This window comes from Peromyscus maniculatus, chromosome 19 (assembly GCF_049852395.1).
Source record: "Peromyscus maniculatus bairdii isolate BWxNUB_F1_BW_parent chromosome 19, HU_Pman_BW_mat_3.1, whole genome shotgun sequence".
Lineage (NCBI taxonomy): Eukaryota > Metazoa > Chordata > Mammalia > Rodentia > Cricetidae > Peromyscus > Peromyscus maniculatus.
In genome coordinates this window covers 857,911-870,141 of record NC_134870.1, presented here as the reverse complement: position 1 = coordinate 870,141, position 12,231 = coordinate 857,911, and the positions used below count along the sequence as shown (strand labels likewise).

Here is a 12,231-nt window from a genome sequence, read left to right as displayed (position 1 = left end):
CTCTTATAACTAGAGTCTGGGATACTTTTTCAAGTGTCACTGGCCATCCTAAAACACTACCCCAGCTTAGGACTTTCTTATTTCTTACGTGGAATGTTAAAATGCTATTAAAACTCTCCCCACTCCAGGCTTATTTTTACTGAATTTATCTTTAACATTCTTCAGGGTAGTTGAGCTAAAGTATAGGTTTGATTATGCTTATTTGCTTGAGTTTCTTTTTACAGCTTCCAACCCATGCTAGTAGTTTTTATATTGTGCCTTGATTTTTATATATTGAGCTGCCTAAACCTGTACTCTAGGAAAAACAAAACAAAACAAAACAAAAACTTCCTATTATTAAGTGATAGCTTTTCTTATTTTCTTTTTTTGTTGCTTGCTTGCTTGTTTTCTTTTTCTTTTTTTCTTGTTTTGGCTGGCCTAGAGCTCACTGTGTAGACCAGGTGGCCTTGAACTCACATAGATCTTCCTGTCTCTGCCTCTGGAGTGCTATTAAAGAAGTGTGTCACTACACCCAGCAAATAATAATTTCTAACTACTGACTTACAGGCAAAGTTCAGGCTCCTTAACCAGATTGGAGCTCTCTAGCCTCTTCTGCCACTTTACCAAAAACATACTAGTCTAGCAATGGAACCCTTGTGTACACTATTTCTTTTTTAAAAAAATATTTGTTTGCTTATTATTTATTTATTAATTATGCATGCAGTGTTCTGCCTGCATCCCTGCAGGCTGGAAGAGGGCACCAGGTTTCATTAAAGATGGTTGTGAGCCACCATGTGGTTGCTGGGAATTGAACTCAGGACCTCTGGAAGAACAGCCAGTGCTCTTAACCTCTGAGCCATCTCTCCAACCCTTGTGTACACTATTTCACCGTTCCATCACTTAAATATTCTGTCTTCATAATCTAACATGGCTAACAACTACTTTTCATTTCAAATGTGTTTCAGGTGTCATTGTCTCTAGAAAGTTTTTCTAATCCTCTCTCTGCAAGGCAGGCTTTAATTGGTATCCTCTTAGTACTTCAGAAACTCTGCTTATCTCTTTTATACTGTTTTGAATTAGATTTTTGGTTGTTTCATTAGCACTAGCATTTGACCCTTTAAAAATAGTAACAGTGTTACCAGTTACCTTTCCATATCTCTAGTGATTACTTTAGAACTTTAGGTTGAATATTGTCTCTCTCTATACTATCGTTTTGCAGTACTGTGACTTAGAAAGTTGATAAATATATTTATCCTTGTATAGAAATTTGTTAACATTACATGTGTCTGTTGGTCATAACTTACACCAATATTTAAGTTTGAACATATATTTTAACAGAAAGGCAAGAATATTATAGCTACCTTTATTAGAAACTAGAACTTGAATAATTTTTTATGTGTATGGACAACATTTAAATGTGAAGCTTTTCCATGCAATCTCATACCAGTGTTGACCCATATGGATTAAAATAGCCCTATTTTAGTCTATGACCAAATTAGGAGCTAGACAGTCTTTCCAGTAGGGATTTGTAAATTATTGTCATCTGTAGCATGACAGGTTTATATAAATAATTTCAGTGATCCTCACTGCATTTTTTAAAGTCTAGCTTCAGATTAATGCTATATGTACAAAGATTGCCAGCTAGAAATTTAATTTTAATTCTTTAGTACATATGTCTTTGATATATTGAATTTGTATCTTTTTTACAGGATCATCATAATGACTTGATAAACGAAGTTTTAGTTTGTTGATGTAAAACATCTACCTATATTTTCTAAATCAAATCTGTTATTTACCTAAAATGCCAAGAATAAATTAAAACTATTATTTTTAATGTAGCATTTATATTCAGCTTGGGAATGTAGCTCAGGTGGTAAAATATACTTGCCTAGCATAAACAGAGCCCTGGGTTTGACCTCCAAAACTGCATAAACTTTGGATGCATGAGATACTGTCTGAAAAAAAGCACAGCAGTTTTTGTGTTTAAAACAATGTCATTAGATTTTTATAAGAACTTTTGATATGATAGTGGAATCATTGCAGAATTTATTTGAAACAATTCTTAGCATATTAAATATTTTTCTATTTTATAACTTCAAATTTTACATATATCAATTATTTCGAGGGATAGAGTGCTGAGGCTAAACACAGCCTCATGAGGCAAGCACTTCACCATAGATCCGGATCCACCCCAGCCTTGATTTGTAATGTGTTGTTGTCTTTTCATTGTGCTTTTCAGTAGTTTGATTGTAAAGTAAGTGGTGTTCATTATATTGCTTTAGTGACGTAATTATATTTTTCATACAGATAAAGACACGATAAATAAAATTAGAGATTTACGGATGAAAGCTGAAGATTATGAGGTAGTGAAAGTGATCGGCAGAGGTGCATTTGGAGAAGTTCAATTGGTAGGTTACTCAGAATTTCTAAAAACAATTTTTTTAAAGTGAAAAACAAAATACTTATTTGCCTGTTTAACATAATATTTGGAAAAATAATTGTTTTCATAAAATCTTTTTTTTAAAAAATGGATCTGGCATTTTTGCCTAAGGGATGATAACCTTGGGTCAGATCTGGAAGTGGTAGGGAGGTCTTTTCCTTAAGCATTTCAATGAACTTTTCATGTCTCACAGGAAACTCCTATCTAGAATTCTGTGGAATAACGTTTTATGAACAGAGCAACACACATGGTAGGCTAGACTATGGGAAGTTTAGGGAGTAGAAGATTTATTTATTTATTTTTTTATAGTATTGCTTCTGGTAATTAAAGTTTTGACACTAGTTGGGGTAAGTAAGCAGAAGCAAAGAAACAAAAATGGCCACATTATTTAGTATTAAAGTCATGTTTTAAATTGTTCAGTGAAACATTGAGCTTTAAATGTTAACCAACGGTTTGTTTTCAATTTTAAAGGTAAGGCATAAATCCACCAGGAAGGTATATGCTATGAAGCTTCTCAGCAAATTTGAAATGATTAAGAGATCTGATTCAGCTTTTTTCTGGGAAGAAAGGGACATTATGGCTTTTGCCAATAGTCCTTGGGTTGTTCAGGTATGGTTTTGATCCTGTTTTCTTAATGCTGTACTGGTTTTTAAAAAAATATATCTGAGAAATTTGTTTTTTAGAACAGTAATAATTTATTGGTGGTTATAAAATTGTCTAATATATCATTATTTTTGAAGGCATAAAGTTTAATTTTGCTGATTTATTTTTAGAAAGGTCAGAACAAAATAATTTTTTAATAGAATTTAATCTGTGATTTAAGGAAAGTATTTCTACTTTAACTTTAGTAATGATTGCGTGTGTGTGTGTGTGTGTGTGTGTGTGTGTGTGTGTGTGTGTGTAAACAAGAGGTCCTTTTACTTTTTTTTAACTGCCTAGTCATGTAAATGTCTCTTTTATTGAAGTAAAAGAATAGGAAAAGTAGAAGATTGAGTTTCATTAAGCCACCAAATAATCTTGTGTTGGCCTTAATTTTTTAGTACCAGGGAATATATACCCTAATATCAGCATGGTATAGCACAGCTGTGGCCACAGGACTAGAGGCAGAGGCAGGAGGGTTGGAGTTTAGGCAAGGCCCTATCTCCAAAAGAAATACATAAGTCCTCGTAGTATTGACTGCCATTGGACAAGTTATTTAAAGTTCATGGGCCATACATAATTCCTTTGCTTATAAATATGAAACTGTCTTTAAGATTTTTTTTATTCAACCAGGATATTATTTGAGGCCTCACACTTCCTATGTAGCTGAGGATGGCTTTGAACTCTGAACCTCCTGCCTCTACTTCCTGAGTGCTGAGATGTACATGTCACACCTGCCTAATTATTTTAATTGTGAAGTAAAGTCATGGGCTCAAACCCCACTAAATTATTCTGAGTTTTTTTTCCTTTGCTTCAACTAAGGCACCTCCAATTGCTTTTTATCTTTAATTTTGAAGTCTTTTTAAACTAAGCTAGACCATTTCCAAATTCCTAACATATTTTGTTATTTACTTACAATATCAGTAAAGACTATTCTAAATAAGCATTCTAATGATTGGAATAAAAAGATTTGGAAAATATTGTCTATTTTGTGTACATGTGTGTGTCTGAGTGTATATATGTGCACCACAGGCTTATAGGAGCCAGTAGAGGCCAGATGGTTATGAGCCACCATGTGGGTGCTGGGGACCAAACCTAGGTCCTCTGCAAGAGCAACAAGTGCTCATAACCACTGAAACATCTCTTTAGCCCCCACATTTTAAATTTGTCTCCTTTTTTTGTCACCTGTGAGTATCAGAGTTGCTTGGCTTCAGTATTACTAATTTTGTGTGCCAGATAATACTTTTTGCCCCTTTTCTATTGTTTTTGAGGTAAGGCCTAAAACTATATATAAGTAAGCCCAGCGTCAGACTGGTCATTAAAGGCATGTGCCACCATACTTGACCCTAGATAATTCTTTATTATGAAGAACCGTTACATTAGTTATTCTGTTTCTGTGATAAAACACCATGACTAAAGCAACTCATAGAAGGAAGGGTTTATTTGGGCTTATGCTTCCTGAGGGATGAGTCCATCACATCATGGTGGGAAGGCATGGCAGCAAGTGGGCATGGTGGCTGGAGCAGAAAGGTGAGCGCTCATACATCAGACTGTAGACATGAAGCAGATTTGAGCAAACTGGAAATGATGGGGGCAGTTAAATTTTTAAAGCCTGCTTCAGTGGTGTTCTTCTTCTAACAAGGCCACGGATCCTAAGCCACTCCAAATGGTTATCACCTGAGGACCACCTGTTCAGAATACATGAGCTGTAGGAGGCATTCTTATTCAAACCACCACAGTTATCCAATTACTAGTGTGCTTATGATGTTTGACAACATCCCTATCCTCTATCCAGAATATACCAGTTATGACAACTCAAAATGCATTTAGATATTGTTGAATATCCCTTGATGGTATTAGTGGGGAACAAGAGTGGGAAGACAGTACTGCCTTTGGTTGATAACTCTTGAAAAATGGATGTTTAGTATTATTTCCTTTAAAGATTAAAATATTTATGTCATAATTGTTCAATTTGCAGTTTAGATATCTTCAGTTTTATCTTACTTATTACATTGTATGTAAATAAGGTAAGCTGTCACCAGAATAACAATGCTTCTTTAATTATGGTGCTCAAGTGAGAAATTATACATTTAGTCTGAGGTAGTCATGAAATGATACTTCATTTCTTATCCTTACTCCTAAATTTAGTTGCTTTTAATTTAATGATATGTGGGCATGTACTCTACATGTGTGCAGGTGCATGTGCCTTTGTTGAGGCAGGATGAGAACTAGTGCCATTTGCCTACTTCCTTTGAGACAGGATCTTTCATTGGTGTAGAGTGCACCAATTAATTAATACTGACTGGCCAGCAAGTCCCAGCTATCCTGTTTTTATCTCTCCAGCACTGAGATTACAAGTGAATGCCAGTATACCCTGCATTTTTACATGGATTCTAGGGATCAAACTCAGGTTCTTGTGTTTGCAAAGGCAAGTACTTTATCTTCTGAGCCCGTCTGTCCCTATTCAGTTTTTAAATTAATATAAGTAGAGTTGGATAGACTGCTCAGGAGATAAAAGCATTTGTTCTTGAGAGCTTGAAAACCTAAGTTCAAATCCCCAGCACCCATGTCAGCAGTTAAGAGCACTACTGGCTGATCTTTTAGAAGAACCAGGTTTAATTCCATACACCCACATGGAAGCTCACAACCACCTGTGATGCTAGTTCCAAGGAATCTGATTCCTTTTTTTGGCCTCCATAGATACTAGGCATGCACTTTGTGCACAGGCATAATTATAGGCAGAATCTGTACACATTAAAAAAAAAAAAAAAAAAAAAAAGCTTGGATGTAGCATTGTGCGCCTGTAACCCAGCACTAGAGGGACAGAAACAGGCAGATACAAACAGAGCTTGTTGGTTGGCCAGCCTGGATGAAACTGCAGGCTTCCAGTTCAGTGAGAATCCCCATCTCAATGCTACAAGGCAGAGTGATAGAGGAAGATACCCAATATTGTGCTCTCACCTTAGCATACCTAATGTGAATCCAACACACACACACACACACACACACACACACACACACACACACACACACACACACACACACACGAAACACATAAGTAAGTAAAATCAATTAAAGCAAGCCTATAACTAAAATAATTAAACACTATTGAGAAAGTGAAATGTGAAGTCTTTAAGACATCTATGTAAGTCTGATGGTTTTTACTCTGGGGTTTGCTTTTAATTTTGTTCTAAACTAGTGTTTACTTAAAAATTGCTTGATTTTTTACTTCAGCTCTGAACACACAGTAGATTTATGCCTGATATTTTTGACAGTTTCTTGCTAATGATTTAATCTTCTAACAGTCCAGAAAGACAATTGTTGTTAGTTGCACTTCAAGTTAGAGGTTATGATTATTTTGTTCATTAGAAATTTGTTAAACATTTTCAGCTATCAGGCATTCAGATGCTGGTTGAACAGCAGGTTTGCAAGTAAAAGCAATTTAGTTCCTTATACCCTTGTAGAAGAGATTATGGTCAGTCAGAAACATGGAGGTTAAGCAGCTTTCCAGAGCCAAGCAACTAATGCACAGCAGTGAAGCCAAAGCCCAGTTCATGAGACCTGAGAGTTCTAATGTTCATTTTAAAGTTAACAGTAAACTTCTTGTGTGCATGTAAAAAACCAGAAGTACAGTATTTCTTTGCATAAGTTTGTCCTTGTTGAAACTATTATAAATAGAAACCTTTCAGTGTAAAAAGTTAAGAGGAAGTATAAAGAGCTGTGAAGTGGCTCCCATTGCCTCTTTGGAATATTCAGTTTATAGCTCTTTGGTGTGCTTGTGGTGTGTATGCTTGCCCTAAGAATTAGCCTGCACTTAGAGCTATCCTACACTGAAGCCATTTACTTCCGTATTATAGTAGTATTTTGTTAGGTTTTATATGAAAATAAAACGTTGCAAAAATCATTTTAATTATTTTCTTTTAATTTGTAGCTTTTTTATGCATTCCAAGATGACCGATATCTCTACATGGTAATGGAATATATGCCTGGTGGAGACCTTGTAAACTTGATGAGCAACTATGACGTGCCTGAGAAATGGGCAAGATTCTATACTGCAGAAGTAGTTCTTGCATTGGATGCAATTCATTCCATGGGTTTTATTCATAGGTAAAGATAATGTTTTCGGTTTCTTATTTTTTTGAAAGGAGTAGTGAAAGAGAACTTAAACACCACTTGATTAATATTTCCTACTCCCAGCCTGACTAGTTTACTTTCCTGTGACACAGGTAGCATGTTAGAATTCTAGCATGTTTAGCTTAATCTTGCTGTAAATATATTCTTTAATAATGTTAATCTAATTTTATAGCTTTTATATAATATATTAAAAGATAAAAATTATAAAGTAGTTTCCAAGTTATGTGATGAGCATTACTTTAATTTTTATTGTCATATTATACATAATAGATTTGTTATGTTTTTACTCCTGTATATAATGTATTTTTACCATATTCATCACCCATTACCTGTATGTCCTGCTCCTACTGATCTTCCTGTGCCCAGCCAATCTCCCTTGTACTTTAATGTTTTTTTTACCTCCCTATGACTTTAATTTGGGTCATTTACAGGAGTGTGGTTGAAGGGTTATTTTCTGGAACATAAGGACTTGCCAGTGGCAGTGCCACTGAAGAAAATGTCTTCCCTAGGCAAACAATGTTTCAATTGACTTTTATGTCTAGGTGATACGCAGTTTGTGCTTAATCTCTGAAGTTACTGATTTTCTTATAAGAATCAAACACAGAGAGACCCTGTCTCAAAAAACCAAAAAAAGGGGAAAAAAAAATCAAACTCTGCTTTAAAAAAAAAAAAACAAAAAACACAACAAAAACCAAAACAATATAAAAAGGAATGTTTTGATGCACTTGAGTCTCTAGGTATGGATTAGGAGCAAATGCAGATTTAGGTTGTCTCGAGTAGGTTAAGGGGACTTTGTAACTGCTTCATAGCCTTTATCAGTGTCTGATCTGTTTCAGCAATACTCTGTTGTTTGATTGTTTTCCCTCCCTCAGAGATGTAAAGCCTGATAACATGCTGCTGGATAAGTCTGGACATTTGAAGTTAGCAGATTTTGGTACTTGTATGAAGATGAATAAGGTTAATTTTTAAATTCTAATTTTGTTTTCTAATTCAAGATAGTATTTCTTTAGAAAATGCTGTTAAGAATTCACTAATGTATCTGGATTTGTCCAGAATCGACAGGACCATGTTTGTTGTTCTTGATACCGTGGTTACAGTGTCATAGTAGTAACTTGTCAGTGGTTTATTTTTCCTTCTCTATTTGGGATAAATGTAGATTGCCAGATTTACTAAACCTTTCATGGTAGCTACAAATGGAATTAGTGTAAATGCCACTAAATGTTAAAATTAAGACTTTCATAAAAATGGATTTCAAATGTTTCAGAAATATTTTATAAATACTTAGTTGCTTTCTCTTAACATATACAAGATTTTGTGGTTCATTTTAAAAGTGAGTTATAAGAGAAACTCATGTTCACTATTTGTAAATACAGCTAAAGGAGGAAATACACCACTTTTTTTTGGTTGTAATGGTTTATATATTTTTAATTTTACATCAGAGTAGTTAGAAATGTACAGTTATCATTTTGAAAGATATTGATTAAAAGGAAAAACTACATAAGAACTACTGTGTTAACATTTAGTTTTAATTCAGTTGCATTAATTAAATAAGTAAAAATAAATAATCTTGGCGGAAGGCATTAAAACACAGACCCAGTAGTTACTCCATGTTAACACCTTCAAGCCCTTTGCCTTACACATGCTGCTCAATTTCATATCTCTACAGTTAGCTTTTGTATATTTTTATCACAGTTCTAGCAAAGTTGAATCAGTCAGATGTTTTGGTTAAAAAACAATGAAATCAGTGTTTCTATGCTGTAAAATGCTTTGTTATATAATCCCTTCAATCTCTTTGCCTTGATTTGGTCTCTGCAATTAATATACAGTTATTTTTTTTTTAAAGATTTATTTATTTATTATGTATACAGTGTTCTGTTTATATATATGTCTGCATGCCAGAAGAGGGCACCAGATCTCATTACAGATGGTTGTGAGCCACCATGTGGTTGCTGGGAATTGAACTCAGGACCTTTGGAAGATCAGTCAGTGCTCTTAACCTCTGAGCCATCTCTCCAGCCCACAATTAATACACAGTTATTATATTGGCAGTTAGAAGAATAAGAAATGGTGGCATCTAGTGAGTGTTATAAAACAAAACAAAAATTTGAGTTACTGTTTCCTAGCTATTGAGAATAATGTGTTAAATTTTTGTATGATATTATATAACTCAGTTCTTCTTTTGGTTATATTAAATTGAAAACAATTAAATCCTAATCCAGGCTTGCTGCTCCTTTTAGGAAGGTATGGTACGATGTGATACAGCAGTTGGAACACCTGATTATATTTCACCTGAAGTGTTAAAATCTCAAGGCGGTGATGGCTATTATGGACGAGAGTGTGACTGGTGGTCAGTTGGGGTATTTTTATATGAAATGCTTGTAGGTGAGTAAAGGAGGGGTGTATGTATATGTTTGTGTATTTTAAGATTCTATGTGTGAGTATTTTATCTGCACGTTTGTCTGTGTACCGTGTGTATGCCTGGTGTTTGCGCAGTCCAGCTGAAGGTGGGGAATTGATCCTGTGTCCTGTGTAAGAGCAGCAAGTGTTCTTAACTGCTGAGGCTTTAAGCATCTTGGGTTTTTTATCCCAAACTCACTGCTTGGCTTCTCTCATAAAATGTTATATTAAGCAGCATTAATTTGTATGAAATAAACATGGTCCCTAATGTATTTTGTCTGTGTTTTAAAAGCTGTTTCTAGAGGCTAATTTTGTGATGTGTTAACTTTTCTATATTAAGTGTGTGCTTTTAGTTTAACAAATATTTATTGTTTTTTTATTATTGTTATTTATTAACCAGGTAGCTGATTCTTTCTTTAAAATACATATTTTTACAAAAGTATTTCTTTGGTTTTCAATTTTCCTGTTGGTTTCTTTCAGGTGATACACCTTTTTATGCAGATTCTTTGGTTGGGACTTACAGTAAAATAATGAACCATAAAAATTCACTTACTTTCCCTGATGATAATGACATATCAAAAGAAGCAAAAAATCTCATTTGTGCCTTCCTTACCGACAGGTAAATAATTTTGACATTGAGTGTCCTTTTGTTGTTGTTATGTGTGCTGGTACCCTCCTCTCAAAGCCAGGTTGTGAGCCTTGCACAGCATGTACTTTTTCTTGCTGAATCATCTCATTAGTTTATACACTTCTTTACATTCTAAGGTACTCTCATCTGCCTCTCAGTTTTTGAGGCTCATACTTAATCTCTTTTGTGTGAACTATTAGAACATAAAAGCTGAGATCTTGAAAATTATTTATGATAATGAAGCCTGATGAAAGTTTAGGATATTCTGATATCTTTTCTGGCTGTCAGCTTAGTGCATATAAGCGGTCAGCTGATAGCCAGATAACTTTTTTCTTTTGTTGTGTTTTAACTTGATTATCAGACTGATAATTATTAAATCTTGGATTCCCCCCCCCCCCTTTCTCTCTCTCTCTGTCTCCTCTCCCCTCACCGTCCTTTTTCCCACACAGCCCTGGCTGTCCTGAAACTCACTTTGTAGACTAGACTAGCCTTAGACTCAAAAAAATCCACCTGCCTCTGCCTTCTGAGTGCTGGGTTAAAGTTACATGACACCATACCCAGCTAGATTTTTTTTTCTTTATACATTAAAACCTCGGAAATGTGTGTGCATCTTTCATCACTGATTTGCACTAATGGAAAGCATATTCCCCTTAGTTATATAAAAATGATGACACACCTTCAATTTATTCCAGTCTTGATTTGGTGATATAGTATTAAAATGAGTACATTTCTTATAAATATTGTTATGGCTGCTGTGTTTTCCAGCTGCTACAGTGTTTATAAATGTATGTGTTTTTGAAACAAGAAAACGGAACATTTCATGCACATTTGAAGTTTACTGTAATATATATGTTTGCAGTACTGGGAATTGAACCTAGGACTTAAGATATGGGTCAGGGAAAGTGAGGGATTTAGTTCAATGGAGTACTTGTATAAGAACGTGGATTTAATTCTTTTAAATGCACAAAACAGAGTCAAATGACTTTATAAGATTACATTTAATGTTGATTGTATATTGCTAATTTAAGTAGCAGTAGAAGCCTAGTACAATTTTATGTTTACTTTAATTAAAATTAATTTATCTTCAATATGTCCTTTAGAGCTTGAAAGGCACAGTTCAGATATTTACATTTTAATGTAAGTAACTGTCTTGTGTTGTATGTTTGGTGCTAGTCATATAGAAATTAGCAAGTTACATGGCATCTGTCTCCCCTCATGTTCTCTTGGAAGAAAATAGACAAACATTATGCAGTGGTAATTACAGTGAGATAAGTACTGTGAACCAGAGAATCCAGCCTGAGAAAGAGTCAGTGAAAGCTGCTAACAAAGTGTTACACATATAAAACCATGTTTTTAACTTTTGAAAAATTTGGAATTGATGGTATTACAATTAAGCTCTGCTGCAAAACATGGGGCACTGAACTCTCTTTTCACTTCTGTTGACTGCCAACTTTAGTTCATCATGCTCTCCAGAGAGGGGCTAGTGATGCTTGTGGATTTGTTCCCTGTTCATTTTCATATGTGGGTGACTGTTTTACTGCAGACTGAGCCCAAGACATTGTACACTCTTAAGTGCTATGCCACTGGAATGCAGTCTCCAGTTAGCCTTGAGCTTCTGTTCCTCCTTCCTCTTCAGGGACTCTCAGGATGTAGTCAGATTCCCTACACCTTGCTTTGCCATCCTCAGGCTTTAATGGATTAAAAATACTGAACAGTTTTAAAAAATTGAGGGGAAATTAAAATTTAAAATGTGTTTCTAGCATCTTTGGTAGAATTTGATATGAATTAAAATGGTTTACGCAAGAAAAGTCATTGTGTTTGACTTGTCATCTAAATCTACTCATCTGAGTTTTCATTAAAAATAGAAAGTAGAAATGAGTCTATACTTTTATATATTTTTTCCTTTCAAAATATTTCTTTAATATCAATCTGCTCTTTATTTTCTGAAAATTTTGCTCATAATAGATTTTGGTTTTTCAAGACAGGGTTTCTCTGTGTAGTCATGGCTGTCTTG

The 12,231-nt window shown here is 34.6% G+C and overlaps 1 protein-coding gene and 1 long non-coding RNA gene across 2 annotated transcripts in view; one reads left to right on the top strand and one right to left on the bottom strand.

Annotated features, from left to right (window-relative positions):
* The window catches only part of Rock1 (Rho associated coiled-coil containing protein kinase 1), a 114,966-nt gene that overhangs the window by 38,906 nt on the left and 63,829 nt on the right, over positions 1-12,231 (top strand). The window contains exons 3-8 of the mRNA XM_006994198.4: positions 2,287-2,387; positions 2,891-3,028; positions 6,990-7,165; positions 8,065-8,149; positions 9,430-9,574; positions 10,070-10,208. Of these exons, the coding sequence (XP_006994260.1) occupies positions 2,287-2,387; positions 2,891-3,028; positions 6,990-7,165; positions 8,065-8,149; positions 9,430-9,574; positions 10,070-10,208 (784 nt within the window). The remainder of the gene's footprint in view (positions 1-2,286; positions 2,388-2,890; positions 3,029-6,989; positions 7,166-8,064; positions 8,150-9,429; positions 9,575-10,069; positions 10,209-12,231) is intronic.
* LOC143269515 (uncharacterized) overlaps positions 1-12,231 on the bottom strand; it is a 44,251-nt gene that overhangs the window by 20,194 nt on the left and 11,826 nt on the right. The gene's annotated exons all lie outside the window — the stretch shown is intronic.